The following is a 27,396-nucleotide window of genomic DNA, read 5'->3' as shown; positions in this document are numbered from 1 at the left end:
CAACTGAAAACATACATGGACCAGTTTCCAGTGATAAAAGTGCTTTTGTGCTCTGACAGTGAGAAACAAATTTTCATGATCAATAATTTGATTTCCAAGAATGAACAAGATGCATTGTGAGAGAATTTACATTAAAAGCAAACAGAGCACAAACAAGACAAGCAGAAGAGCAGTTCCCATGGGTGCTAAGAAGCACACATAGTTCACCATTCCTTCAGAGAGCCATTCTTCTCAGCTCAGTTGCACATCCAGGTCTTGCCGTCAGCTCCTCCACTGCTTCTTCTGCCAGACACAGCTTCTGCCATGCTTAGCATGGCCCACAGCCCTCATAGCCCTGGCTCCAGAGCTGGCTGGAGGAAGAGGAGGAGAAGCAGCCCCCATAGATAAGGGAGCCCTGCAGGCCCCTGGGGCGGTCCAGCCCCAGTGGGGATGAGGTGCCCACAATGCTCTCCTGAGGGCAGGAACTGAGGATGGGACCCGGGAAGGTGATGACCACAGGTGGTGGGTAGACCACAGCACGGGAGTCTCCACAGGAGGTGACACAGGGCTGGCTCCAGGCGTTGGCGATGGGCTGCGGGCAGGTCACCTTGCAGGGTGGGGAGCAGCGGGAGCTGAGCTGCCGGCTGGAGAAGGACATCTTCGGGCAGAGAGGTGAACCTGCAACACACCAGGGAGCCTGAGCTAACCTTCTGCTCATGCGCTTGCTGCACAGGCCACCTTGCTCTGCCTTGCAAGCAGCAGGGGAGGCTCAGAACATGCTGTCTGGAGTTGCTCTGCTAATGCTTAGGCGTTTTAGCTGTCTCTCTTTCTCTCTTCCCTGCCTCCTTTCTCCCTCCCCAGCAGCTCCTCCATGCTCTCATAGGATTTCTGAACATTTAGTGCTGCCCAAGCCAGCTGAGAAGCTAGGCCAAGGTGCACCAGTCAGTTCATCCTCCAGAGTAAAAGAACTTGGACTGAGCCCAATATTGGCTGAGTCCTCTGATTTGTAGCTGCTACAGTGGAGCTTGGACAGATCTGCAGCTGCCCTGTTCATCAGTGAGAATATCAGAGAAAAAGGCCTTCATGCAAAACTGGTTGAGGTTCAGGCTATCTGCACTTAAAGATAAAAGATAAAGAAGGGATAGACTTACTCGGATCAACAAAGAGGAGAAGTGAGGACCTGTGATCTGAGGACTTCTGAGCCAGATGCCCTTATATACCATCTCCTTGATTGCCTGGAGGGGATTGAGACATAGTTCATGTTTCAGATTATTAAAACACATCAAGACACATTACTTCCCACGCTTCTATGACTGATTTATTCATCTTTGGACAATTATCAGTTTCTTCCAACACCCTTCTGTTTCTTCCTTAAACCTTTTGAAGCAGTTTCACTTCCTGCAGCATTTTGCTGATTTTACCAATATGACAAAAGTGTTGGAAAACTACTTTGCTTGAGCAATTGCTTCACATAGCCAGTGTTTTTCAAGCACTCCGCAGTATCACAGGTAGTGCAATGCAATGTGGGTTGATTTGCTTCCCTAAACCCAGCTGGTACTGAGTTGAAGCACTAGAGGGCTTATACTTGGAATAAAGGTTAAAGATATACTGCATCTGCTTTGTTCCTCATCCCAGCTCCACACTGCAGGTCTGATACAGCACACTAAAGCATAGAGGTGATTTGTTTTGTGAACTCTTGGAGATCTTCTGTATTTTCTTTTGCCTCTGAACAGAAAACCACAACTACACATTCTGTCCCTCTGAAGTCTTTGCACCACAGCCCCAGTAGATGCAGGCCGGCACATCCTCCCGGCTGCAGTGATATTATGTCCCTGTGTCTGATGTGAAGAAAATCCTTCAATAACTATTAAAATGGTGTTTTGTTGTTTCTTTGTTTTACTTAGGTGAAAATAGAAGAGAGAACAACAATCCTCTAAAGCCACACAGGGGATCAGGATGCTTTATTGTGTGTTACAGGACACCTAAGTTTGGGGTCTAGCCCCATGTGCTTCCTTTGTCCCTAAGGAGAGACCCTACTTCAAACGCAGACCCTAGGGGCCCTGGCTGAAAGCATACAAAAAACCTTAACTCCTCTGGGAGATGATTGCAATGTCCCACCTTGCTTGGATGCCTGCAGTGTCCTCAGTGATTCAGTGCCTCAACACTGACCTGCACCAGCATAGGAAAGGGATTAGAAGTCTAGATATTCCCAAAGGAAATTTAATAACAGTCCCCAAGAAGGTAACAGTATCTGGAGTTAAAATATTGTAATGAACTTAGAGTATGAAATCAACCTGGGAAACAGAAACTTCAGTATCTGTGAGGAAAACAAGTAATAAATAATCATCCTGCAAATCTAGAGAAGTCAGCTGAGTGATTTCTAAGAAGGAAGAACCTGAGAGACACTGAGGATAATGTGGGCTGGGTAATACTTGCTAACAGTGAGGAAACTGTTTGCCTGGATGAGGAGTTGAGGTGTGACATGTAATCTGAGTGTTTGGGAACTAATTAAGATCTTGTTCATGAGGTGTCACAGACCAGCAGGCAGCTCAAGAAACAGTATAAAAAGGGCTCACAGAACAGATGGCGTCAGTCGGCTGCTCTTTACTTCTCCTCTTTGGTGTCTTGAGTAAGTTTGACCCTGCTTAATCTTTCTGGGTTAGAGTGTTACACTTGAGTAGTTTTAACTCTTTCAGAAATACTCTGCTTGCCTTTCTAATGCCTCTTTTTCATCAAAAATGCACTCTTTCTGCAGGCTTTGGTAGATGTAGTGGGTTTTGCTGAAAAACTTGGTGATGGGTGATCTCCAGCTTGTTTGTCACTTTGAGGGTGGCCAGCTCTAGAAGCTTTCAGTGTGCGGAAAGCCTATGAGGCATGGAGGAGCTGCTGGGGAGGGAGAAAGAAGACCACGGAAGGGGGAAGAGAGAGAGAGAGAATAAAAGCACCTAAGCATTAGCAGAGCAACTCCAGACAGCATGTTCTGAGCCTCCCCTGCTGCTTGCAAGGCAGAGCAAGGTGGCCTGTGCAGCAAGCGCATGAGCAGAAGGTTAGCTCAGGCTCCCTGGTGTGTTGCAGGTTCACCTCTCTGCCCGAAGATGTCCTTCTCCAGCCGGCAGCTCAGCTCCCGCTGCTCCCCACCCTGCAAGGTGACCTGCCCGCAGCCCATCGCCAACGCCTGGAGCCAGCCCTGTGTCACCTCCTGTGGAGACTCCCGTGCTGTGGTCTACCCACCACCTGTGGTCATCACCTTCCCGGGTCCCATCCTCAGTTCCTGCCCTCAGGAGAGCATTGTGGGCACCTCATCCCCACTGGGGCTGGACCGCCCCAGGGGCCTGCAGGGCTCCCTTATCTATGGGGGCTGCTTCTCCTCCTCTTCCTCCAGCCAGCTCTGGAGCCAGGGCTATGAGGGCTGTGGGCCATGCTAAGCATGGCAGAAGCTGTGTCTGGCAGAAGAAGCAGTGGAGGAGCTGACGGCAAGACCTGGATGTGTAACTGAGCTGAGGAGCTCTCCAAAGTTTTGGGCACCCACAGCTCCCAATTAACCCATTGGGTCCCATGTGTGCTTCTTAGCACCCATGGGAACTGCTCTTCTGCTTGTCTTTCTTATGCTCTGTTTGCTTGTGATGTTGTTGTTGTAAATCTGCACTGATTTATCAAAATATGCATTTTCCATTCTGACAGTATGGGTGAGAAAGTGGGTCATTTTGTGCTTTTTCTGTGAACACATGCACTTTTTTCTGGTTTCATGTTCAACCTAGAAGATATGACAAAATTTATATCAGGGAAGTTTCTTTTCCATGTGTTGGGTTTTTGACTGCTACAGCTGAACCCAGGACAGCTTGTTATTAATGTAAATGTCATTTCTTGTTCCTAATAAAAATCATGCTGCATCCTAATAGTATTCTCTTTTTGATTTATTCCAGCCTTTCTTCACACCTCCATGCCTCACATCCATTTATTAGCTGACGATTATAGATTTACTCACATGGAAAAGGCCAGGATATACCCTGTGCAATGCATAATTTCTCCTTCCCAGCAGCTGGAACTAGAATCAGCATCTTGCATGGTTTATGTCATCATAAATATGCCTTTGCACTGGGAAGTGTGTTTGCTTCAGGACTCCTTTAAAGAATACATATGCAGAGTGTTGTTATTAGGGTTAGAAGACACCAATATTTGACAGATTTGTATATTCAAATAAATATACCCACTTTTGTCCTCACTTCATATCCATGTTTTCACTACACAAATTGCTGGCTGAACCTTGCACACTGTGTTTGGAAAAGATTCCAAAGTCATGTCTTTGGGACACATGGAAATCCTATCTCTGGAGGTCCTACAGATGCATCAGTAATTCCGATCTACGATTTTCAGACAAGCTGAGGGTAAACCAACACTTCAGCTCAGAAACATGAATTCATCTTGTCTAGAAGTGTCTGAGATAACTCTCACTCAGCTTGCTTCATGCTCTCAGCTGAACCACAAGAGCGCAGTGCTGAGTCTTGCGTTATCCTTATGAATATTTATTCCATGTTCCTTACTTTGGAGCCTTTCCAACAACAGAGTTCAGTGGGTCCACACCAGCAGCAGTCATGCTTTTTGGCTTGAAGTCTAGTCAGACCAAGGCATGAATATTATTTTTTAAGTACTTAGAAATACTGTTCTTCAAACAGAAAGTGCTACTCATTGCCTCCTTGTTGGCAGGTACTCCTTTTCATTGCATTCTCTTTATGGCTTATCCACCCAGGTTGGACGACAAGGTCCTGGTTGGATCCACAGCATTTTGAGCAACGTGGTCCAGTGGGAGGCATCCCTGCTCATAGCAGGGGGGGTGGACCTAGATGATCTTAAGGTCCTTTCCAATCCTAACCATTCTATGGTTCTATGTGTTCTGAACACTTCTGTAGAAGTATTCAAAAACCATACAGATGAGGCCCTTAGTGACATGGTTTAGTGGTGAACTTGGCAGTGCTGGGGTAATGGTTGGACTTGATGATCTTAAAGGTCTTTTCCAACCTTGTTGATTCTATAATTCCATCTGGATGCCGCTTTGTGTAAAATTACAAAAGCAAAGCATGTGGTAGTAACCCTGAACATCATGAATCAAAAGCAGCAGTCTGGGGTGTCAGCAGTATCGATACTAGTATGTAGCTACCTTCCTTTGCCCCTTCAGGAGGGCAGGATGGTTGGAAGAGGAACACATCTCCAAGAATTACGTGATTCATTTTAGGTATCTGTCATCACTGTCATTACCTGCTTCCAGACAAAATGAAACCAGGTGTGGTTTGGGCAGGAGGAACAGACCATGTTTCTTATTTATGTGAATCCTCTACCATAAACTATCAGTAACTTCAAGGAGTGTTTCCACAGGCACTGCCAGGAAAACCAAGTGGAGGGAAACCCCAAGGTGGCCCTGGAAGAGGCTTCCTCATCTTTCTTTCCCCGGGTAATCTATACAGCATTGCACTGCAGTATTGCTAACAGTGACCAAATGCTGATGGGCAAACAAATAAAATTAACATTTTAGAGCAGAAGTCTCAAGATTACTCAAAACCAGGCATTCAACTTTAAATTCTGTAGAGGGGCTGGATTTTAGAGGGGAAGAACTCATCTTCAGGAGGTTAGAGAAACATTTGCAATTTGTGTCAACTTAGCTATACAGAATGGTGAGACTCAAAATAGTTTTATGAGTAAATAACCAAAGAACTGAAGACAGGTTGCTGGATCTGAGGAATAAATCTGCTGAAGCAAGCAGCTAATCTCCTGCATCAGCTGAAGCTGCACTTTAAGATTCCAGCCTAATGTTTTTCTAGGGTGATGCATGGCTTCACTCCCTGACCAAGTTTCATCCCAAACCATGAATTGTTCATCACTCAGGAGCCCTGAGGATTTTAGCAATGGGCCCATGGAGTCCCTGACAATGAAAGCTGGACATGAATTTCTCATTCTTCTGTTCCCCACGCCAGGGTTGGATAACAGCAGCTCCCTGCTTATAGGTTACTCCAACTGTTAAAGCTTGAAGTCAGACATGTGCTTTGTGCTTATTTCTTGGCCAGGAGGATGGGAACAAATGCTTCCTATTTCCAAACTCAGTAGGAAGATGTCTGTGGAGCGTAATGTGTCTCATGTCAGAGTCATAGGAATTAATGTGCGTAGGTATGATGGGATAAGTTGCGTAACGCCCCCTCACTGGAGTATGACTTGGAAAGTGGGGTAGTATCTCAGGTATGTCAGCATATTGTGTTTATGGATAAACTTCTGAGCAATCTTTGCTCCATGAGGCAATCACAGAAATAGGAAAAAGCAATAAAAGAAACAAAATTACTCTGCCAGTGTTATGACAAGAAAGCAACAGTGATCACCATCACTAAGCAAAATAATTGCGTTATCTGGGGCAGTTACAGGTGGGGTGAATTTCTGTTTGATAATGCATTAGGACATCATCCATGAAGAATGTTTCATATCATCCTGATTGCCTAAGAAAAGGAATAAAAGCGCTCCCCATTCTGGGCTTCTCCAACCATTTCTCCTGACTCGCTCTTTGCTGTGAAAGGGTAAGTCTGAGCCTGATTCTATTGCAATGCTGCTTTTAACTGAAAACGAACTGATTCTTAGAAATGTTTGAAGCTTTCTTTTAGAAAGAACTGTTTCCTATATATTCCATGGCAGGCTGTAAAAACGCAGGAGCTTTCAGAGCAGTTAAAAGTTTGGGATATGCAAGCTTCTTTATAGTGAGAGATAGTGAATTCCTAATTCCTGACCATCCTGCCTTTATGACTTTGTTCAACTTGACTTGTAATGGTGACTACCAAGAAAAGTTAACTCTGAGTCTCAGACTGAACTAGGAAGCCAGCATTAGCAATAACATTTTGCTCTGTTCTTTGCCATTATTTCTGAATTAATTTGAAGCCTGTCATACATTACATTATGTACTTGTCATGGTCAGGACCTTATTTCTTTCCTTTATTCCCAGCCTTCCATTTTATGGGTTTTAGTAAGGTAAGACAGAGATCAAGAGGAGCTGTAAATTGATTTTACGAGTGATCAAGTGATCTTATGATTAAAGAAAAGGACTTCCCAAAATTACACACAGCTCCTAGTTTTGCCACAGTCATCTGTCACCTCAGTCATCTTTAGCAGGATGGCTGGGACCACATTCACAGGAGTCCTGGTTATACTGGAAAACTCACTAGTACTACATTCCTACCCAAACGTGGGATATTCTGCCAAGCAAATTCTCTTTATGAGCAATTACAGGATGTGGCTGCTGCTTATTTTATCTATGTAAAGAACATGCAGGAAAGCACTGGTGCCAGCTGTAGCATCTGAAAGGTTGGAGAATAACACTGTCATTAACAACCAGGCTTGCATCAATTTTAACTCAGTCTCTCCAGTTACTTCACCATATGGCCCTGGGCAACGCATTCATTTCTCAGTCTCAGTTACCTCTTACAACTGGAATAGCAACGACTTTCCTCATACAACAGTAGTGATTACAGGTGGTACAGAATCAGCACAGGATGTTACTGTAGAATTGCTAGCCAGTGTTTCTGTTCTTTTCTGCAGCTGTTTATGAAAGAAATGGTCAAATGCCACAGGAAGTCAGATTCAAAAGGGAATGGTGGAAAGGAGAAATGGTAAAGAACAGGGGGATAACTCAAGATCAAACATGCAGTTTCTTTGCTTGATAGTGATATTTTTATGTATTAACTTGGCTCCATAAATAGGAGTCAAAAGAAATAAGTATTGTTCCAGGGGAGAGGAGGAGAGCATGAGAAGATGAGAAAAGGGGCATGGCTTCTAAGACAAAAGCGAATTCTTTAGCCTCCTTCTGGTCTTCTTGCTATCTTGTATTCTTTCTCTTCCAAGTATAATCTCCATTCCACTGGTATCTGAGCTTTCAGCCTTGTGTTGCTTTGGTCTTGTGTGTTTCAGATTTATCTCCACTCCCTAAGATGTCTTCCTATAGACAGATGATCAGCTCCCACTGCCTTGCACCCTGCGAAGTGACCTGCCCACAGCCAATTGTGAATGCCTGGAGCCGTCCCTGTGTCACCTCCTGTGGTGATTCAAGAGCTGTGATCTACCCACCCCCTGTGGTCATGACCTTCCCAGGACCCATTCTTAACTCCTGCCCTCAGGAGAGCATAGTGGGCAGCTCAGCACCATCCAGCACTAGGAGCTTCTTTGGATCCATGAGCTCTCTGGGTCACAGTGGCTCCTACGGCTCTAGGAGCTTGTACAATTATGGGAGATCATATTCTTCCTATGGATCCAGTGGTTATCGTTTTGGGAGCTGCAGACCATGTTAAATGTGTAATGAAGAAGGAGCAATCATCCAACACCATGGAAGATATGCCTCCACAAATCCTGTTACTGGCCTTGCTTTCCTGGAGTGTGAACTGTGCATCGCTAAAAATCACTCTTAGGTGTCATTCTCAAGCTTATGATTTAATTCCATTTTCTGACTATTCTTTCCAGTGGCTCCTGATAATAATGGCCTCAAATTAGTTATATCAATGATCTTCGGCTGGTTGAAAGTGGGATGAGATTGTGTAAGTCTTTCCATGCCATGAAAAAGAAAGAGTATTGTATGTGAAATGCATAGCCCTGGAACAACTCTTTACTTGCAGCCTTTAATGAGACTCTGGCGATTTTCTCTGTGTTTTTCATTCTCAGTAAGATATTTGCTTCTTACATTCTCATTAAATTACTGTGCATCAAAATTCTGAGCTTTCTTGTCTTGTGGTGGGTTGTTGTTTTTTTTTTCCATAATTTGCTGTTTACATAGCATTCTGGGTGAGCATCAACCTCTATAGTGAAACATGAGTGTTTGATTTCTTTCAGTGCCTAAAGCTGGAAGGCAATCAAGCCCTTTTTTTTAATGAGCATAATAACTGCCTTCACAAAAATAATTTCATGCTGGATAAACATGTTTTGTAACCCTTATGACTATGTTTGAAACTTCTTCCAGGACAGGTGTGGTTCAGTGTGTATTTCCTACATGCTAGTAAAGAAAGTTACACACATGAGTAACTTTAAAGATCTTCCATGTGTCCCACTACTTGCTTGAGGCTCCAGTTTAAGTATGTCCCCATACATTGGTTTTATGATAGTTTTCATTGTTTAAAAATAGCATGTAATGATCTGTGGGTAAGATTTTCCTTTGAATAGCCATCAGGAATTTTTAACCGAATGGAACATCTTTGCTGAAATTCTGTGAGTTCTTTGAACTTTCTCATTAATATCTCTCAATACTTGTCAACCTCAGTTAAAATAAAGAAAGGATTAGTTCTTAAACCTTCCCTGTGGAGCAACACATATCATTCAGGCCAAAAAATATTTTCCATCTCAGGAACTTTACACCTAAATTTCAGGCTTCTCACAGGTGACTGTGGAATCATAGACCACTTTGGGTTGGAAAGGACCTTAAAATCATCCAGTTCCAACCGCCCTGCCATGGGCAGGGACACCTCACACTAAACTACGCCACCCAAGGCTCTGTCCGATCTGGCCCTGAACACTGCCAGGGATGGAACATAGACAACTTCCTTGGGCAACCTGTTCCAGTGCCTCACCACCCTCCCTATGAAGAACTTCTTCCTTATATCTAATCTGAATTTCTCCTGTTTAAATTTAAATCCATTCCTGTTGTCTTATGGCTACAGTCCCCAATGAAGAGTCCCTCTCCATCATCCTTACAGCCCCCTTCAGATGCTGCAAGCTGCTCTGAGGTCTCCACCCAGCTTCTCTTCTCCAGGGTGAACAGCCCAAATTCACAGCCTGTTTCCATATCGGAGGTTCTCCAGCCCCCTGAGCATCCTTGTGGCCCTCAATTAATGGATACTGGGTATGTTCTCTTTGCTCAACAGCAACATGGCTACAAGCTGCTTATTATGATGTCCTGTAAAGCTGTTTTTCTAGTGATACAATTTGCATACTATTAGTACAGCCCATTAAAAGGCATTCATCTGATCCTATGCTTGCAATGCCAACCAAGGTGGACCACACATCAGATGTTGCTCTTCACTTCTGCTTTTCCCTGTGTGAAGCTGCTCTTCCTAGGAGTACCAGCATGCACTGGCAAACTTCACAAGACTTGAGCAGGCTAATTCCAGGCAAACCCCAGACTCACACTGCAGAAATCTGTTTGGATAAGATCAAGAATGTGGCAATAACTTCAAAGGGTTTGGAGGTGTGACTTCACTTGTAAAATGAGCTGAAATTATATGAGGCTCCCATGAGATAGCCAGGCAACACCTCTTTCTTGTTAAGATGTGTCTGAAGGCTTTGCCTTGTTTTCATGCTTCATGTCTCCAGTGCACTGCATGGTTATTCTTGGAGTCACAAGGATGCTGTCAAAAAACCAGTACTTATTTGTACCAGTATGCAGAGCACTAAAGCTACCAGTTCAGGTATTTTCAAGACACATCACCGTGGTGTTGATCGCTATAGAAGTCCTTGTTTCAGGATTTTTGTTCATCCCACACTGAACAGTAGAATTACATTGATCCTTTTCTCAGCCCGTCTTGCTGAGAAGATCCTCTGGACTTGAAATAGCAGCCGGTTTCTCACGCTGGGGTGAAAGGGTGCAGTCAAACATCATTTCATGTGGATGTTGTCAGCATACCTGGATGAAGCTGCTCTGCCTACGTACTGGTTATACAACAGAAAAGGCACATGTGGGAGCTGGAGGTTAGAGCCCAGACTAAAAATAGATCACCTTAACACATTTTGATATATTGAGGGACTTTACTGACTTTGAATGGTTGAAGACATAATACTTCACACCACCACTATTTGCCAGTCTGAATTTGCGTGTTAGGACCACAGACCAGAGAAAACACCAAAGGACTGTTCTTTAGCTGCCTTACATTATTCTGTACAGCTCCTGACAACCAGCAATCTGCCACTTCCCAAATGCACAGCAGGCTGAACTTGCATTACGCTTTCATCTAAGTGTAATACAGATGAGGACAGCAGAAGATAAGTGATTTCACTGTCAGTAACAAAGCGTCCCAGGTCACACCATATGCAGATGTAAGATGGGAGGAACACCAGCTGCTGTTTATCATCATGATCTGGAAGCAGTCCTGAGATCTTGGCAGTTTGCTGGCCACTGCAACATGGGGATCACATCTGGCTGTGAGGTCTCCTGCAATTCCCGGTCAATCATGGGAAGTCTGGGCTGTTGACAGCACCAGCAACTCTTGTTCCTCCTGCAAGCGAAACAAGTAATTACCAAGAGCAGGAAGCAACAATAAATGACATCACACTGTCTCATCTTGAGCTATAGAGGTCACTACACTCTCTCTTCTCTTGTCTAAGTGTGCTCTGAACACGTGCTTGCATCTTAGTACAAGGTAACACTATTGTTAAATGAGATGCAATCGGAAGTTGCTTCATAAAGATGATGTAAATACAGCTTGAAGAATATGCCCTCCCCACGCACTAAATTACATTTCAAGACAGATATCTGTTGGAGCTAAGCCTTTCATGTTTGATTTAAATAGGTGGATTCCCTAAATATTTAGTCACTACTAGAGCCTAATGGTTTTTTATGTGGTTCAGAATCACACCACTGGTAAATAGCCTGCAGGCACAACGGCTTAACAGATGCAGAAATATGTCTTGCTGAATGACAGCTTCCTTCCAGGCTTTGATTCTGGAAGAACTAGTAAAGTGACTACTTGCAGTCTGCCTTTATCAGTTTTGCAGTTGGAGGATCTGAACTTGAATGTTTCAGATGTTTTAAACAAAATGCTCTATCCAAGAAACCTAAAGAAATTAATCTTCTTCTTCTTTTTTCTCTTTTTTTTTTTTTACTTTATTCTCCCCTTTTACTTAGAAAACAAGTTATATAAGCCCCATGTCTTCAATATTCAGGTCAGCGTATTTTGGAAGTGTTCAAGACCACGTTAGATGGGGCTTTGAGCAACCCGATCTAGTGAAAATATATCCCTGTTCACGGCAGAGGAGTTGGACTAGGTGATCTTTAAAAGTCCTTTCCGCTCCAAACCGCTCCTTGATTCCATGATTCTATGATCTGTTAAATGTCATACGTCCTGTAACTTACTGACCATGCCATACACCATTTTTCAGCTAAAATAAGCAGAACTCCTTGAAAACATGTGAATAAGAATGAAAAGCAAACCTGAAGTTAACCAGTGGAATATAAAACTGGAAACAGAGACTATACAATTGTTAGATGGGATTACTGGAGAGAGGAATTCAGTTCTGGCCTTTGCCAAGTGATTTCTTTGCCACCTGGGGAAAATATTTACTTATGTTTTTATTAATATAGAAAACATAGACTTTAATCTCTGTATAAAAGATGCGAATGGTGCTTATGCTTTGTTTGTCTATTTACACTGAAAGCACTTGAGGGCTGTGGCAGCCTTTATTCTTTGCCTGCATAGCACTCAACAACTCATTTGCAGCTTCATTACAGTTTGAATTGGCTGTATCACCAGAGCTTAAAGCACTGAGTCTCTGCTGCTCCTGATATTTAGTTTTCTACATTTTTTTCTTACAGGGAACAGGGATTATTCCTCTTTTTTGCTGGAGTGAAAAGACTGAAAGGAGGAACAAGTATTAGCTGTTTGGGATGTCTGAAATTAAGTAACACTGAGCAATGTCAGTGCTGTAGACTAAGCATTGTGTCTGTGAATTTAGAGATGGAAATTTACACTTGGAAAGTGCTTTGCTGGGCACCACCGTGGTGGCATTTTTTCATGCTGAGCTCAACATGGAAAGGCACAATTATCATAGAATCATAGAGTCACAGAATGGTTTGGATTGGAAGGGACCTTAAAGCTCATCCAGTTCCGATCCCCTGCCAGTAGACCAGGTTGCCCCAACCAGGCCTTGAACACTGTCAGGGATGGGGCAGCCACAGCTTCTCTGGGCAACCTGTTCCAGTGTCTCACCACCATCCAATTCTCTGGATGTTCATGGGAAGACCCCACTGAAATAATGTTTAAATAACATTAAAGAAGTTAAAATACTTAGTTATTTTAAACTTTTCACATCTTCAAAAGATGGGAAGTTCCTGCTCAGGTGTTTCATTATGGAAATATTTGTGACACTGCGTAAATTCAGTCTGTGCTAGAATGTTCTGCAGTAAAACTGCTCACTTAGCAGCTTGGACTTGCCCATGGGAAGATATTACCTAGGACAGGCTGCAGATAAATGGAGAAAAGGAAACCAGAAGGCTGCCATGTGATGCAACAAAATTTTAATGAGCAAGAAATGCCTAAATTTGCAAAGCAAGATACCACAGAATATGAAAAATCTCTTTCCAGATTATTTCAGAGAATGTTCAACAAATGTCCTGTTCAGAGATATTGTTGTCCTCAGCTGGCTTTCTTCTATCTGTTGTGCAACTACTGATGAAGATACACATCATTGTGAGTGATGTCCATATGGAATAGGCTGCCCCACGATGGTTAAAAAAATGGGAAATCTGGAACAGGCAACAATAGCAAACAACAAACTAGAAATGGAAGGTTAAATAAAATGTAGAAGAAAGATCAGAAATGCAAAGTGGCAGTAGCTCCATTGCAGGGCTGCAGAAATGCTGAACCCTCATCCTCATTGCTCTGCATTTGGGTCTTCATGTCTGTCTTCTGAGACCTTTCTGCTGCCTTTAGCAGGGCCCACAGCTGTTGCGGAGGAAGCGGCTGTACTGGCGGGAGGAGAACGGGCTGCAGAAGCCGCTGCTGACTGTGGAGAGGGCAGAACTTCCATATCCATACTGGGTTCCATATCCAAGAGAGCCCCCATAAAGGCTTCCAGCACCATAAAGGCCTCCCAGCCCTGAGGACCCCCGAAAGGTGGGTGCTCCAGAGGACCCCACCACGGCTTGCTGGGGGAAGGAGCTGAGGATGGGGCCAGGGAAGGTGACAACAACAGGGGGTGGCTGGATCACAGCAGTGGAGTCAGGGCACTGGCGGACACAGGGCTCGTTGCAACTGTTGGCGATGGGCTGGGGGCAGGCAATGTTGCTGCTGGTGGGGCACAAATCGTAGCAAGACATTTCTTTGTAGGAATGAAAGTGATCCTGAAACACAGAGCACAGAGATGAGTCAAAACAAAGCACAAGATCTACTCAAACAACAGGTCAAGGTTTGGTGTTGGGTTGTTGGAGAACAGGCAAAATGATCACCAGATGCATAGGAAAAACTGATGACTGTTCACAAGCTTCCCTGTCAGTCAACATCACTCTTATCTTTCCCATCCAGTAATCCCAGCATTTGTCACATCTGCCAAGCCTTCTGAAACTGCTGCCTCTTTTCTCAATTCATGTTTCCTCCCAGAGGAAAAGAATGTTGGCAGCACAGTTTTTACTACAACACCAACACTTATCCCTGGTGAATGTGGGTTGAAAGCCAGGAGCTGCAGGAGCTTCACCAGAGTTCCTCTTTACACTAAATGGGACGGAAGCAGGTTTTACTGGGAGAGATGAGATGGAGTGAAAAACCCAGCACTGCTTTAACCATACATTTCCTCCTCCTTTCAAGATCCCCGTTTCTTATCAAGCTCTTTGGGGTAATATACTTTTCAGTTGCTCTCTTTTAGTTCTCGGTTCTCTTAATCTTTATGATCCTTCTGGTAAAATCCCCAAAGCATTTGAGCCTTAGATTTATAGACTTGATGTAATAAGTTAATATACACTATAAAAGACTTCAAATATTTCTTGGCATAGCCATGTAATTTCATAGAGAGTGCAGAACAGGTTGGTAAAATGTAAGAAGCCAATTTCCTTCATCAGATAAAAATACAGTTTGCAAACTAACATTTCGGCTAAATGTCTGATCACAAAAGGTTTGACTCAGCACTTTTTCAAGTAAAACATAAGAAATACTACTTTGTTCACTGAATCAGACCACTGGTCTCCTTCCCGTAGCATTGTCTCTGGTGAAAATAATGAGGATTTAAAGTAAGCAGGATTTATGGATACCTATCCATAAAAAACAAATTCAAGCCAGGATTATTTTATAATTTAATTCCCATTTAGATAATGCTCTTTCTCCAGCTGGGTTATTGAACAGTTTAGGATATGCTCTTTCTGATTCAGTCATTAACTGGAATGGTATAGGAGAATTCTGCATTTTAAAGGTCATGCCATCCTACATTTCAAATGTGCTAACAGTATAAGAATGCCCAAATATGAACTACACTGAAATAAGTGCTTCAAACACTAGAATTGACTCCTAAAGCCTACTAATAACAAAATTCACCAAAAAAAAAAAAAAAAAAAAAGGAGAGAAAAAGAGAATCAAAAATAGTCCTAAAAACTCTAATGTAATGGTAGTGACAAGTATTCTAAGCTCCAGTGCAAAGGCATTCTGGCATTTAGAAAGAAATGAAATGGCATCAGACTTACCTGATGTAGAGGATAGTATGCAGGAGAGTGAGATGGAATAGGTCTGAGGCCCTGCTATTTTTATACGTGCTTCACATTGCCTGAGGGGGCTGAGGCACATTCTATCCATGAAGTCATAATCACCAACCAGCCCAAATTTGAAGCACATATAACTTTCCAAAGTGATGAAACTGTTTTTGCTTGCTGTTTGCAAAATCACCCTAAATCTCCGAATAGCATGATATGCACATTCCAGCTCCCAGTTCTCTTTCATCTTGAAGCCTAATTGACCAGCTTCATGGCTGGTATCATTCCACCCTGCTCGCTGGCATCACAGGATGAATTAACTGGTTCTATTTACTTGGCACTTCCTTCATTACCTTCCTGTAATGATTTTAATCAGACCTATAACCTGCTGTCATATACATGTTTGTATTTAAGGGCTTCAGATCTAGGCTGTAATCTAATCTACTCACAGTTTTGCAATGAAATGTTCAGTGAGGTAGAAGACACCTTTTAATCCTTTTCCCAGCCACAGCCACAAAACTTGAGAGAGGTCTTGTACGTATGGTAATCACAGACATTGTCCAATGATCTGTGATTTAGAAATTCTGGGTTTTCCTTGTTGCTTGGCAAGACCAGCAGAAAACAGTGTCTTTTAGTACACAAAACAATGTTTAAACCAAAAGCTAAAGTTTTCTCTGAAGGTGTATCAGTGGTTTTTTCCGTATTTTACACCTGGATTCTTGAAGGCACACAGAGATTCTCTCACAGGTTCAGCAATGTAGAATGGATGTAAATGCAAACAGATTAACTAGCTTTTCTGTATTGATTGCACAGCTCTGAAGGACAGAACACAAGAGAGTGGTGAAGCAGGAGCAAATTTCTCAGTTTCTTTGTGAGATTTTGCATTTCTGCCCAGCACTGTGTTCATTCAGTCTATTATCTTCTCTTTCTTTTTGTTCATATGATGGAGGGTAGTTTGGCCCTTAGATCTACTCCTTCACCTTACATAGAATCATAAAATCATAGAATCAACTAGGTTAGAAAAGACTTTTAATATCATCAAGTCCAACTGTTCCCCAGCACTGCCAAGGCCACCACTAAACCATATCACTGAGGTCTTCATCTACATGTTTTGTGAACACTTCCAGGGACAGTGATTCCACTACTGCCCTGGGCAGCCTGTTCCAATTCCTTTCCATGAAGGAGTTGTTCCTAATCTCCAGTATAAACTTGCACAGCTTGAGGTCATTTCCTTTTGTCCTATCACTTGCTGCTTGGGAGAAAAGACAGACTGACCCCCACCTCACCACAACGTCTTTTCAGGTAGTTCTAGAGAGAGAGATAAGGTCCCCCGGAGCCTTCTCTTCTCCAGACTAAACAACCCCCATTCCCTCAGCTGTTCCTTATAAGACTTATTCTCCAGACCCTAAATTGAACCGAAGTTTCACTGGAGGATGTCACAGAAACAATTTTTTAGTTCTTCCATCCCAAACTTACTGGGTAATTGTCAGGAAAAGCAAAGGGATGATATGAGGAATCCAACAATGGATTTACTACTTTTCTCATATTTCTTTCCTGACTAGCAGAGCATCAGGTACTGAGTGCATATTGTTGCAGAGCCCAATTTTCACTACTCAGTGACGTGTCACTTGAAATTACTCAGCTTTCCCCAATACTTAGTAGGGAGGGACAAGAATTTCTACAAGACAATTCATCCCATCTTGGATGCTTACTTTACCAGAATTGGTATCACTCTCAAAACATACTCATTCTGTTTTCACTGACTATGGAGACAGAAAACATGCTCAGCTGAAACACCCAGCTTTTAAACAGAGAAGATTTGATGAGGTGTGTCCCACCAATACTCTGAATATAATAAGTGTAATAAGGCCTGGCCCAGCCTCAGAACTCCTCATTTGCTTATAGATGGGTTGTTTATTAAGTGAACACTGCACTATTTCTACCAGAAGTTATACATAACTTATGAGACTTTGAGGTGGCCCCAAGGGATTACAAGAACAATAATCCTCACAAAGGGTGTTCAAATACTTTTTGTGTGTGTTTTTAAGTGTTTACCAAAGCCTCCTTAGTAGTTTATGCAGGAAGTGGTGTGTCATTATTGTAATATAACTATGTGGTTGGATTTAAACAGCCCAGCCTTTTGAAATACACTTATTAAATTGTACTGGTCAAGCATACTCTTCCTGTTCTCTTTGCCAGATCATGATTTCTAACCTTAGATTTTCAGCTGATTTTCTTTTATACTTTAGGTTTTCATTTATTTGTTCGTTTAGAAGCTCCTTCAGGGCTGATGTATTAATTCACAGCCCCTTCACTGTTTCTGGCACAAAGATCTGCAACACCTGCCTGTGTACCCATGTTTTGAGAGCTTTTCCTAGGGTTTTCCTAGCCTAACTACAAGTGCTCTACCCCTCTTCGGTGTTTTAAACACATGCTTAGCTTCCTAAAACAATATATTTAACAAGTTGCCTGTAATCTGATAAAGAAACTCTTTACCTTTCTTGACCAAATATGAAGAAAATGAACAACTGGTTTTTCTGGGAGACAATCTGGGTGATTTTAAAAAGTATTTTGAAATGTGTCTTTTTATTTTTCCTCTGAAAAGTGGAGGCTGGTCCTGTCCAAATTGAAATTCCAGCTTCATATAAGAGCTGCTGATTTTGCAGGAAAACTGCCATGGTTTGTATCAATTGTACTTTATCTAGCATAGGTAAAGAAGAAAGGGGAAAACCCTGCATATTAAAGTGGATGGCAATTATGATTAACATTTGAGCCACTGTCATTATGTCGACCAATAGAAGAAGAGGTAAAGAAATGAAGCCAGCATAATTCCTCCTGTTAATGTATTTAATGGACCATTACCAGGAATGAATCTTGCCAATTAAGTGCTAAGATGAAAGAAATATTTGTTTTGTAATTTACATTTTACGCATCATGAGAATTTGAATCAACTAATACACATAAATATTGAGCAAAACTGTTTCATCACTGTGAGATGAAGTATGTGTGATGAATGTAGGCTGGGGTTAATGGGAGCCTCAGGTTCCCAGGCAGTTTGAGGAAATGTATAAAAAGTCCCCCCTCAAAACTGCCTTGTATTTACTTCTATCGCCTTCTTCTTGCCAGACCCAGCTATTTACTAGATATTGGATTGTTCTTTTTCTGTAGATTGAGATTAGTCCTCTTTTGTCATTGTCGTGGTTTAAGCCCAGAACCATGCAGCCGCTCGCTCACTTCCCCTCTTCTTCCTCCCCCACCTCCTGGAGGGATGGGGAGGAGAATTGAAAAAATGTAAATCCCATGGGTTGAGATAAGAACAGTCCAGTAACTAAGGTATAATACAAAACCACTACTGCTACCACCAATAACAATAGCGATAAGGGAAAAAACAAGGAGAGAGAATACAATTGCTCGCCACCTGCCGACCAATACCCAGCCCAACCCGAGCAGCAATCTGGGCCTTCCTGGTAACTCCCCCAGTTTATATATTGGGCATGACATGCTGTGGTATGGAATACCCGTTTGGTTAGTTTGGGTCAGGTGTCCTTTCTCTGCTTCCTCCCAGCTTCACCTCCTCCCTGGCAGAGCTTGAGACTGAAAAGTCCTTGACTGGAGTAAACATTACTTAGGAACAACTAAAAACATAAGTGTTATCATCATTGTTCTCAGACTAAAGTTGAAAACACAGCACTGCACCAGCTACTAAGAAGGAGAAAAATGACTGCTGTAGTTGAACCCAGGACAGTAATTTCTGAAGAAGTAATATTATATTCAGGTTTTAAGGGCTAAGATCTCCACCAGCTCAAATCTGAGCTGTAATCTGCTAAACAGATACCAAAAGCCCAACTGTAGTCCTGCTCTGTGCTCCTGCACCATAAAGGCCTCAGTCACAAACGTGTTTAACAGAGGATATGTCCTCTTGATACTTAATTACTTGGTCTTCCAGCTGCTGTTTCAAATTTGTTTGTATGGAAGAAAGCCAGATCTTGAAAGGGATGTAAGTAAAGCTGCCTACTGACATCAAAAAGGCTGTCTGGGGTGTTAGGAATCAGGTTAGCCTTTGGACAATTCCTTCAAAAATGCACCAAATTCAGACCATGTGGAACTGCCTTTTATCAAAGACAAGGTACAGGATAAAAGCAACCATTTGTCAGAGGAAACATGTGACCTTCTATATTCCTGTGTTTCCACTAAGCAATTGTCCTGGGTTCAGCTACAGCAGTCATTTTTTCTCCTTCTTAGTAGCTGGTGCAGTGCTGTGTTTTTGACTCTCAGTCTGGGAACAACGCTGATAACACTGATGTTTTTAGTTGTTGCTAAGTAGTGTTTACTCTCAGTCTCATGCTCTGCCAGGGAGGAGGGGAAGCCGGGAGGAAGCAGAGACAGGACACCTGACCCAAACTGGCCAAAGGGGTATTCCATACCACAGCACGTCATACCCAGGATAGAAACTGGGGAGAGTTGCCCAGAAGGCCCAGATTGCTGCTTGGGTCGGGCTGGGTATCGGTCGGCGGGTGGTGAGCGGTTGTGTCCTTTCCCCTTGTTATTCCTCTTATCATTATTATTGGTAGCAGTAGTGGTTTGTATTATACCTTAGTTACTGGGCTGTTCTTATCTCAAGCCGTGGGAGTTACATTCCTCCGATTCTCCTCCCCATCCCTCCGGGAGCAGGGGGAGGAAGGAAGAGGGTGGGGGGAGTGAGCGAGCAGCTGCGTGGTTCAAAGTTGCCTGCTGGGCTTGAACCACGACAGCAATTAATCATCACTGAAAAACATTTTTTCTTATAGGGCTTACACCAATTTGAAGAATTACATCCACAGCAGCAAGTAAAATATAGGGGCTGAGGAGAGGTAGTTTCAATTAGGTGGGATGGATCTGGAACTAAATTGGTGTTGCAGAGGATCCAGACTGCTGTACCTTTCCCATTTCCAGGGGATGTAGGCTTTTCTTCCTGTTCAAGAAGAATTTGTCCTGTGTTACACCTACATTCAGTCATGTTTCCAGTTGACCAATTCATGTCCAGTACAAGTGTCAAAAGCTTCAAGGAACTGATTGCCCTGACCTGAGGACAGTGGCTCAGCCACCATCTATTGTCATCACATTACCAGCCCAGATGCTTGGTTTCTTCCTTCAGGACAGGATTTCTGTTAGCACCTGTACTTGAGGGCTCCTGTTGTTACAGGAGCTTTTGTTATGGTCATCTTTACCACAACGGATTGTTTTGCAGATTTTAATGTCCTGGCAACGAGTAGAATATCCCTTCTGGCTGTTGTTTTAAAACTGGATACCACTGTGGAAGCTGTTGGTCTTGCAGGAAGAGCTATTCAATTTACCAGAAATGACTAAATAAAAACAAATAGAAGGCAGATTCATAGCTGACTTTTTAGGTAATGAGTGCTGAGAAGTGTGTAGTATGCACTGCCCAGTTATAAGAGTGGAGCCGGGCATGAGCAGCAGCACTTGCCTTTCTTTCTTCATATTCTGACTTCAGTTTCTGGTTGCAATTTCTCTGCACACTGTTACATTATGCTTGGCCATGCATCTTACTGTAGTAAAATATGTAGCCTAAGATCTTCTGGCAGCTGAACCACTTAAAGAAAACTATCTTGCAAGATAAGCGTCTGCTTGAGTAAGGAGATGGTTATGTGCTTTACTGATAACCTAAAAAGATATACCATGTACAGCACAGTAATTTTGTTCACTTTTAGACTACCTACATAATACTTACAAAATTGTATTTATTTTTAAAGTATACATAACTTAAATGGAATCAAAGAAGTCCCAAACGCAGTAACTCAACCAGAAATTATTATGCACATGGTCCTTATTGTGGTTTTGAAGAAGTGTCATTTGCACACATCCAGAATTTTGGAGAGTGAGGCAACTTAATAGCACAGGTATAGGCTGGTCTATGCTAGAGAAACACAGAATATGAAATTCATTTTATAGCAGTCATCGATCTTCCATCAAGAGCTGTGGTTATGAAATTATTTGTATGACATTAGATTAGAAATCTGCAGTGGAATAAACCAGGGCTTAATTTTCAGAGTGTGAACAGTCTCTTGTAGTTCAAAGAACTATCTTACAAACTCATAAATGGGGAGTCTAACAAAGTAATGTGTAAAGAAGGTTGCTGTTCATCTCTGGCCAGCACATTGTGCCCATGTTGTTGCAATTCAGTAGTGAAACAGGCCTAGCAAGGGCTCCTCATGGAGACTTTCACTATGTGAGCAGGGTTTGCACAATATTATTACAGCCCTATGTACAACAGGCAGCTTTATGCAGAAAAGTTGGCAAGTTCAGAATGGATGAGAATGCAAAACCACAACACAATTATTTTAAATGATGCAACAGAACTTTAATGAGAATCAAAAGAACAAAAATATTGCAATATCAAGAATGTATATCCAAGATGTCAGAGTCAAATGCATTTTGAAAGACTAACTGAATTCAGGCACAAGTATGATCAAGTTGCAGATAACAAGCAATTGAACCCATCAAGGTATCAGGAAAGAATTCAGAAGAAAAAAAGAGAGGTGTGGAGCATGCAGAAGACACTGCACTGAACAGGATTTGTGAGAGCTGTCACTCCTCTGCTCGCTGGTGAATCTGCATTTTGCACACTATTCAGTGGATTTTCCTGTTGAGTTTACCAGAAGCCACAGTTGCCACGGAGGTACCTGTTGTGCCAGTAGGAGTAAGGGCTGGAGTAGCCAGATCCATAGAGTCTACCATACCCATGCAGACCCCCATAACCCAGAGAACCCCCACAGCCATACAGACCACCATAGCCCAGGGAGCCATAGCCCCCATAGCCATAGTGACCTCCATAGCCTCCCAGGGCCCCATAGCCCCCATAGCCTCCAAGGCCACTATAGCCCTCAAGCACAGGTGCTCCAGAGGATCCCACAGCTGAATGCTGGGGGAAAGAGCTGAGGATAGGGCCAGGGAAGGTGACGACCACTGGAGGTGGCTGGATCACAGTAGTGGTATCAGGGCACTGACGGACACATGGCTCATTGCAGCTGTCAGCGAGGGGCTGGGGGTGGGCAACGCCAGAGGCAGAGCTGGAGACCAGGTCGTAGCAAGGCATCTTGTAGGGATGGAGGTAAGCTGTGACAGACACTGAGAAGTAAAAGAAAGATACAAGTTTAATGAGAAAAAAGAGTTTGAAATTTGGACACATGGACTAGAATAATGGCTTTATCTCTCAGGTCTTGTTTGTCCTTCCTGCTCTTTAGTATTTTTCATGAAACATCTCTCTGTCTTGTAGAACAGCATTGCCCAGATTGCACACTAAGCAGTGACCTCTTCTACAGTCTCATTCCTTATTTCTTATATTTGCTTCTCTTGAACAAGTAGTTCTTTGTTCTACCCTGCTGCCAAACACTGCAAAAATATAATCCAGCACTTTACTCTGCAAACTACTTCCACTAAACTTTGCAGCCACTCTTACAAGTGTCTGTGTCTGAAAAGTTGTGTCATGTTTGTTTTATGCTAGCAAAAACAAAGCAATGCAACCTGACAACCAGCAGAACTCGTGGTAAATTAATGGGTAGCTGGAAGAACAACTCTGGTATATTGAGTTTTAACATGCTTCCAGAAGCAATAGCTAATATCATGCTGCCGGTATGCTGAACCTGCTTTAAAGATGGACTAAATAAGGCATTCCCTGCCCTGAAGTGCTTGTGAAGTAGCTTAACAGTCACAGGGTGGGTTAAAGGATTGTCTGATTCCCCAGAAGGGAAACTGGCACACTCAGGTAAACCTACTGCAGACAAGTATTTTGGGATCTGAGTTTTCAGAAAGACTTTTACCATAGGATCTAATCCAATCTAAAAGAAAACCCATGGAAGGACTAGGAAAATTGCCTGTGAACCATTTTTTTTCCACCACTAGAACCGATAAGACATTAAAAGAGAATTCTGCAGGTCATCTAGTCCAACTCCTTGCTTAAAGCAAGGGCAATGTAAAGGGTAGCTTAGGTTTTCCTAGCTTCATCTCCTAGTTTTGCAGTGTTTCATTACTAGTTTTCCAATACTTCTTTAGACAATACTTCTCTAGACAATACTTCTCTATTCTTTCTAGTTAAATTCGTCCCTTTAACAAACTGATATATATGCATAGACACATACAAGAAACATGCAAAATCCTTAACAACTTCCTAGTGACTGAACAAGCCTTCTGCTGATGTTTTGGAAGCTGTTTTTGATAGGTCAAATTCGTATTAACAGGAAACAATAATTTTTGAAAACTCTACTTTTACCATTTTAAACCCAAATACATGGATGAACAATATCAAATAAGAAAAATTAATTCATGGCAAAATAATCCAACACTATTAAGAATCTTAGAATACTTATGGATTATTCCAACCTTAATTAAAACTGGCAGAAAAGATATATTTGAATTTTAGAAGAAAGCACATAGAGTGATACTTACCGTTCTCACAGAGGTGAATAAAGCAAGCAAAGTGGAATGAAGGGCCCTGAGTTGGGACAGCTTTTATACTTCTCTAGACCATGGGGATCAGCCAGGGTGCAATTTGAGCATGTGCATAATTGGGGCAAACCCCAAACTTAGACGACACGTAGATCCTCAAAATTTTGCTGACTATTTGTTCATTTGTTGTTCTAAGTCTCGTGAAATATGATAGGTGCATTTTGTCATGGAAGTCTCTTTCATCTCAAATGGCTTCATGTCCTATTCATTCTTGTTATCATTCCATTCACATCCTTAGCGTTACAACAAGAATTATACTAATGTTCTTCCTTGGCTTCTCCATTATTAATGGCAAAAGCCATTGCGTGGCTTGGTCATCTGATGTGCACAGATTTTTCCATTAGATCCAGGCTATAAGACACCTGGACACAAAATGGAGTTCCACTGGAGCAACTCTGGGGTCGTCATTTTTATCTTGATCATTTGCACTCTCAGCTACTTAATGTGACATCAATACTGCACCTAAAGGAAGTAATAGAAGACATCCTCTGGTGCTTAAATGGTTTTCTGTTGGTTTGCTTTTGCTCCTATCACAATGAACAAGGGACTTGAGGAAACACCTCTTGCCTTCTTTGTTATGCATTCAGCTGTGGATTACTTACTGTCCTTGTCCTTACCCCAAAAAGGCAAGTTTTTTGAACCATCTTAAGCAAAAGGCAGTAATAGAACATCCTTTTAAACTACTAAGATTTTTCTAATAGGTATCTCAGTGTATTTCAACCCAGATTGGAGTCTAGAGGCAAACTAGTAATTAACCTTTCTGTTCTCAAGATTACAAGATACTTTCTTTGTGAAGCATTTGACTGCCACATCTTCCAGTTTTCTGTCTCCTGATACAAAGCCTTTAGGGATCCAGGATTCCTGGAGTTAGGTCCATCTTCTGATCAGGCAATATTGAATACTGCTGAGGAATAAAATTAATAAAATGTGACTGGTGGCAACTTGCTAAAGCTATCTGGAGATATGCCACAATAAAGAAAGAAATAATTTACATGAATAAAGGCTGATCGTTGATAGAATTTTAACATCTCAAGAAATAATTGAGTCCTCTGTGTGTGACTGAAAATGATAAAGATACGCTGATTATACAGCTTTGTGAAATGCTCTATTTTACGAAAAACTTGATGGTTTATTTTATAATACCATATTGGAAAAAAAAGGAAGGTGACAAAATCCTCAGTATTCAGCTATGAACTGATTATACCAAGAACACAAATATCTTGACTTGCATACTTTAATGTGATGTCATTCCATAATTGCTAGATACATAAGTCCAGGTACATGCCTTCAATCTAATCTAAGATTGCATTCTAAAATCATCAGTGGATAGTTGGTGGCATTTGAAAAGACTTGCTCCCTGGAAGCTTGAAAATATTATTGTCCAAAAGAACTGTTAACCACTTCAAAGGCTGAGAAACCCACCTCATAATTTAGAGATAATCTATGGCATAGAGTCTTCAGTAGTAAAATAATACACTTGTAAAGAAGGCAAGAACCAGCCTTTGTTTTCTGTGGTGCATTCCAAGTTCATAATTGTTCCCTGTTCCCAGAAACTGCCAGCTCAGCCCTGTTCTGGATTTACAGCTTGCAGCCACGATAGTGTATTACAAGAGGCCATGAATTCCTGAGAATCAAAGTCAGTAATTCAAAGCACTTCTATCACATTTCAGTTTTTGCACCAAAGGATCTCAAACACCATCTTTGTACTGGCAACATCAAACCAACAATACCTGAAAAAAAGTCACTTTGGAATCTCCTATCCCTTTAGTTAACTTCAGAAACTCATTTCTTGCTTATGTCTTAAAAACCAAAAGCAAGCCTGCTTATGTAAAATTCTGCAGAGTTCCATCTACACATTTTTTGCAGGAGAATACGACTGTTAGAGTGACCGATGGATGCAGAAACTGATTCAGGTCATAGCTTCATGAAAAGAGCTCCCAACATTCCAAAATGAAGGGTTTCACCTTTTTTTCTGCTCAAGGTTGATTTTCAACTTCCACATAAGACCTATTTAGAGACTGAAGCAGGTCTCTGGAGTTGCTGCTTCTCTTCTGAACTGAATTGACTCCATTATAGCCACTGTCAAATGCTACTGGAAAATATCATTGGCTCCCAATGTTGCTGTATCCCCCAGCTGTAGGTAGGGAAGCTAAATCATCCCCAACCTTCCAGGCACACTGACAGTCTTTACCTTTCATCCTGTAGGTTGTAATATGAATCATACTTACTTAAACAAAAATCCTGTCCACGACAACAGTTTGCAATTTTGATAAACCCATGAGACACTCTCCAGGTGTTAATACAAGAGGAGGTGGCTTAATAATTTCTGTCAAGGAAGCAACTGGAATAATGTCAGGTATTAATTTTCCCCAGGTTGTCACAAGGTGAAAGAATTATCTATAAACTAAAGTAATGTTTACATCCTTATACAAACAAATTTGAAAGGACTCATAAGTGCCAATAACGAAAACAGCAATTTCATCATCTTGACTGGTTACACGTGTTTGAAATTGGGGTGGGCAACCGGTGTTGATCTTGTACCTCCCAGATGCTCTGATATAAAAGCTCTTCTCTCTTATAGGTCTTCTAAACACTTCCCTTGACTTCTTGGTGACTTGGGTAAGTCTGATTTTTCTCTATTGCTATCAGGGTATGTTTTTATTGCTGGTTTCAACTAAAGTTGATGCCCACCATCCATACTGTTGAGTATATCTGCACTGCCTTGGGACAGAGATTCTAATAATGGTTCTATGGTGGCAGATACACCTATTCGGTGTGTGTGTACCTCTGGAGTTCTCAGTGTCAGAAATACTGGAACTTGGAGAAACTGGATGATACTCTTAGTCATCTGGTTTAGTTTTAGGTAGTTTTGCAAGGAGCAGGGAGTTGGACTTGATGATCCTTATGGTTTCCTTCTAACTTGAGAAATTCTGATTCTTACTTCAATGCATTTAACATATTCCAAAGTTTGCATGTGAGGTTCAGCATTTAGTAAGGGCATCATCACTGCAGCCATTCACACAATCTTAGATGAATGAGCAATGCTTCTGAGAACATGGTGTGTGTTGTCCTGGTGTGGCAAATCAAGCTGTTTTTTTGTTTCTTGCTTTCATATTGTTCCTCAAAACCATGCTAAGGATTTATAGGATATGGTGAGCAGAGAAGAATAAAATCACCCTTGGAGAAAATAAGTTTAGAGGGAAGAATACAAGCTGAATTCTTGGGTTTACCAAAGAGTCCTAGTTTGTCCTGAGAATATAATTTGAAATGAGTTTCTTGAAAGACACTGAGGACTAAAACACTATTTATGTTGAAGTTGTCCAGACTGAATCCATACAGTGGCTGCATAAGTAGGAACTGGGATAATAATGTTACCATGTATCCTTTATTGTCTTGTCAAATGGCTTTCTTAGCAATCAGGGCAGTCACAGTCCTGTAATCTGTTGTTCCTGCAACTCTCAGTAAAACTGGGATGAGTGGGAAGAAGAAGCTACTGTAATTAAGTTGTATATAAGCTACAT

The 27,396-nt window shown here is 42.0% G+C and overlaps 5 protein-coding genes across 5 annotated transcripts; 2 read left to right on the top strand and 3 right to left on the bottom strand.

The window, feature by feature from the left end:
* Positions 1-307: 307 nt before the first annotated feature.
* Positions 308-637, bottom strand: LOC104405128 (feather beta keratin-like). The gene has a single exon (XM_010013737.1). The coding sequence runs from the start codon at positions 635-637 to the stop codon at positions 308-310; it is 330 nt and encodes a 109-aa protein (XP_010012039.1).
* A 2,437-nt stretch (positions 638-3,074) lies between these two features.
* LOC104405127 (feather beta keratin-like) lies at positions 3,075-3,404 on the top strand. Its single transcript, XM_010013735.1, has one exon. The coding sequence runs from the start codon at positions 3,075-3,077 to the stop codon at positions 3,402-3,404; it is 330 nt and encodes a 109-aa protein (XP_010012037.1).
* A 4,530-nt stretch (positions 3,405-7,934) lies between these two features.
* On the top strand, positions 7,935-8,291 carry LOC104405124 (scale keratin-like). Its single transcript, XM_010013731.1, has one exon. The coding sequence runs from the start codon at positions 7,935-7,937 to the stop codon at positions 8,289-8,291; it is 357 nt and encodes a 118-aa protein (XP_010012033.1).
* A 5,336-nt stretch (positions 8,292-13,627) lies between these two features.
* Positions 13,628-14,017, bottom strand: LOC104405123 (scale keratin-like). The gene has a single exon (XM_010013730.1). It carries the CDS (start codon positions 14,015-14,017, stop codon positions 13,628-13,630), a length of 390 nt encoding a protein of 129 aa, XP_010012032.1.
* Positions 14,018-22,022: 8,005 nt separating this feature from the next.
* Positions 22,023-22,466, bottom strand: LOC104405126 (scale keratin-like). The gene has a single exon (XM_010013734.1). It carries the CDS (start codon positions 22,464-22,466, stop codon positions 22,023-22,025), a length of 444 nt encoding a protein of 147 aa, XP_010012036.1.
* Positions 22,467-27,396: the final 4,930 nt, after the last annotated feature.

Source organism: Nestor notabilis, unplaced genomic scaffold (genome assembly GCF_000696875.1).
Source record: "Nestor notabilis isolate BGI_N333 unplaced genomic scaffold, ASM69687v1 scaffold7074, whole genome shotgun sequence".
NCBI classification, from domain to species: Eukaryota; Metazoa; Chordata; class Aves; order Psittaciformes; family Psittacidae; genus Nestor; species Nestor notabilis.
This window is presented reverse-complemented; position numbering and strand designations above follow the sequence as displayed.